At 63.0% G+C, this 2973-nt stretch overlaps 1 protein-coding gene across 1 annotated transcript in view; it reads right to left on the minus strand.

The window, feature by feature from the left end:
• Positions 1–2973, minus strand: part of LOC104293551 (chromosome unknown open reading frame, human C12orf10) — a 7379-nt gene that overhangs the window by 3370 nt on the left and 1036 nt on the right. The window contains exons 2-5 of the mRNA XM_009893063.1: positions 2037–2170; positions 1800–1959; positions 250–399; positions 22–169 (exon numbers count right to left, since the gene is read on the minus strand). Coding sequence (XP_009891365.1) covers positions 22–169; positions 250–399; positions 1800–1959; positions 2037–2170 — 592 coding nt within the window. The remainder of the gene's footprint in view (positions 1–21; positions 170–249; positions 400–1799; positions 1960–2036; positions 2171–2973) is intronic.

Consider the following 2973-nt stretch of genomic DNA (forward strand, 5'->3'; position numbering starts at 1 on the left):
CCCCTCCCCAAACTCCCAGACCCCCCAAAACTGGCAGGGTGGGTACCTCAAAGCGTCGCCGGACGGCTTCCTCCACCAGCGCCCGCGCGGGCAACCAGGCACGGTGGTAGTAGTCAAGCCGGTCCATGAACTCAGCCCCGACCAGCTCCATCGCCCGCTTGAACCTCACCTGGGGATGCAGAAGAGGGTCAGACGTGGCCCCAAGCAGGGTGGCCCCACGCTGCCCCTGCCCCCCACCACATTCCCCACCTCGGTGTCCTGGTCGGGGTCGTTCCAGCGGGGGTTCATGTGGCCCACGCGGGCACTGAGAGTGGTGGTGAGGGCGTAGCGGGGCTCCCCCTCCGCCTGCGCGATGCCGTTGTCGATGGCATCAATCTCTTCCACAAAGTTCTCATACAGCTGGGGACAGAGCAAGGGACAGCGGGGGGTCAGCCCAGAGCCCAACCGCACACCAGTAGCTGGAACAAATTGCTCCCCTCTTCTATGGGGTGCCCCTTCCCATAGCGCTCTTTTTGGGTGACCCCCACCAAGCGGAAGCCCTGGGGAAAGGCTGACCAACCTCGTGGCCTTCTGTGGTGGAGTGACTACACCAGTGGACAGGGGAAGAGCTATAGACATCGTCTATCTGGACTTCCGTAAGGCCTTGGGCACGGTGCCCCACAACACCCTGCTCTCTAAGTTGGGGAGACATGGACTGGATGGGTGAACTGTTGGGTGGATGAGGAACTGGCTGGATGGTCACATCCAGAGGGTGGTGGACAACGGCTCAATGTCCAGATGAAGATCAGTGATAAGTGGTGTTGCTCAGGGGTCTGAATTGGGACCAGAACTTTTCAATATCTTCATCAATGACATAGGCAGTGGGATCCAGGGCACCCTCAGCAAGTTTGCCGATGACACGCCGGAGGGACAGGTTGCCATCCAGAGGGACCTGGACAAGCTCGAGAAGTGGGCCTGTGTGAACCTCATGGGGTTCAACAAGGCCAAGTGCAGGGTCCTTCACCCGAGTTGGGGCAACCCCTGGTATCAGCATAGGCTGAGGACAAAGGGATGGAGAGCAGCCCTGCCGAGAGGGACCTGGGGGTGCCGAGGGGGGAAAGGCAGGCCATGAGCTGGCAATGGGTGCTGGCAGCCCAGAAAGCCAACGGCACCCTGGGCTGCATCCCCGGCAGCGTGGCCAGCAGGTTGAGGGAGGTGATTCTGCCCCTCTGCTCTGCTCTTGTGAGACCCCCACATGGAGTACTGTATACAGCTCTGAAGCCCCCAACGTAAGAATGACATGGACCTGTTGGAGTGGGTCCAGAGGAGGCCCACAAAGATGACCAGAGGGCTGGAGCACCTCTCCTATGAAGAAAGGTAGAGAGACAGCTGGGGTTGTTCAGCCTGGAGAAGAGGAGGCTCTGGGGACACCTTATAGAGGCCTTCCAGTACCTAAAGGGGGCCTACAGGAAAGATGAGGAGGGACTTTTTATCATGAACTGTAGCAATGGGGGAACAGCTTTACACTGAAAGAGGGGAGATTTAGGTGAGATCTGAGGCAGAAATAGTTGAGTGTGCGGGTGGTGATCCCCTGGGGCAGGTTGCCCCGAGAAGCTGTGGCTGCCCCATCCCTGGAGGTGTTCAAGGCCAGGTTGGACGGGGCTTGGAGCAACCTGGGCTGGGGGGAGGTGGCCCTGCCCAGGGCAGGGCGGGGACTGGATGATCTTCAAGGCCCCTCCCAACCCAAACCATTCTATGAAAGCTGGGGGGCACTGGCAGAGTCAGAGCTCCCCTCCAGACACTCCTGTTTCCCCCGGTACCTTATCGTAGAGCGCCGTCACAACGGGGCTGTCTTCTGGCTGCCCCAGGAGCCCCGAGAGGATTTGGGAGCCGAAGTGGCAGTAGACCAACCCGGCGCTGCTCAGCTTCGTGGTCCAGGGCTTGTCGGGCCGCAGGCTCTGCATGGACTGCGTGAAGGACCTGCAGGGCCATGGGGTCAGCCCCGAGAGACCCCCGGCAACCAGGGGACCCCGATGTCCGGCATAGGTGGGCCTCACCTCTGGTGATGGTCATAGCGGTGTCGCTCGGGGTCGTACTCAGCCCCTACATCCACCACCACGTCGCACTGGGCCAAGCGCTGGGGGTCCCGGGTGCGCACCACCTCTGCGTCCTGCCAGGGGGTTAAGTGAGTCTGAGGAGTCCAGGGAGGTCCCAGGAGTGACCGGGGACCCCTGAGAGCTGCCCCTGGTGAGACCAGGGACCCCGAGGAGGGACTGAGAACTGAAGAGTGACACCCAGGTGGAAGTAGGGACCTGAAGGATGGTCCCCTGGTGCGACTAGGGACCTCGAGGGCTGACTGGGGACCTAAAGGTGGCCCCTGGGTGGGAGCAGGGCCCTCCAAATGGGACTGGGGACCTGGAGGGTGGCCCCCAGGTGCAACCAGGGACCCCACGGAGGGACTGGGAACCTAAGGGTGGCTGCTGAGTGGGACCGGGGACCCCAAAGAGGGACTGAGAACCTGAGAGTGGCTGCTGGGTAGGATCACGGACCCCAAGGAGGGACTGGGGACCTGAAGGGTGGCCCCCAGGTGCAACTGGGGACTTCGAGGGGTGGCAGGGGACCTAAAGGTGGCCAGTGGGTGGGACCAGAGACCCGAAGGGTGACCCCTAGGTGCGACTAGGGACCTCAACGGGCAACTAGGGACCTAAGCTCGGCCCCTGGGTGGGACCAGGGATCCCCAAGTGGGGATGGGGAGCCGAAGGGTGGCCCCCAGGTGCGACGGGGCACCTCGAGAGGTGCCCCCGGGGAACGATGGACCCCGAAGGGGGACCGGGCATCAAAAGGTAGCCCCGCGGAAGTACTCGAGGACGGGCAGGGGCCGGAGCAGAGCGCGCTGTTCCTGACCCGTTGAAGGGGTCCAGTGAGAGAGCCGGCCCGGGCGCAAGGGGGCCCGAGCAGGCCGCACCCCCGCTCCCGCCACACGGCCGCACCCCG

Source organism: Charadrius vociferus, unplaced genomic scaffold (genome assembly GCF_000708025.1).
Source record: "Charadrius vociferus isolate BGI_N301 unplaced genomic scaffold, ASM70802v2 scaffold2109, whole genome shotgun sequence".
NCBI classification, from domain to species: domain Eukaryota; kingdom Metazoa; phylum Chordata; class Aves; order Charadriiformes; family Charadriidae; genus Charadrius; species Charadrius vociferus.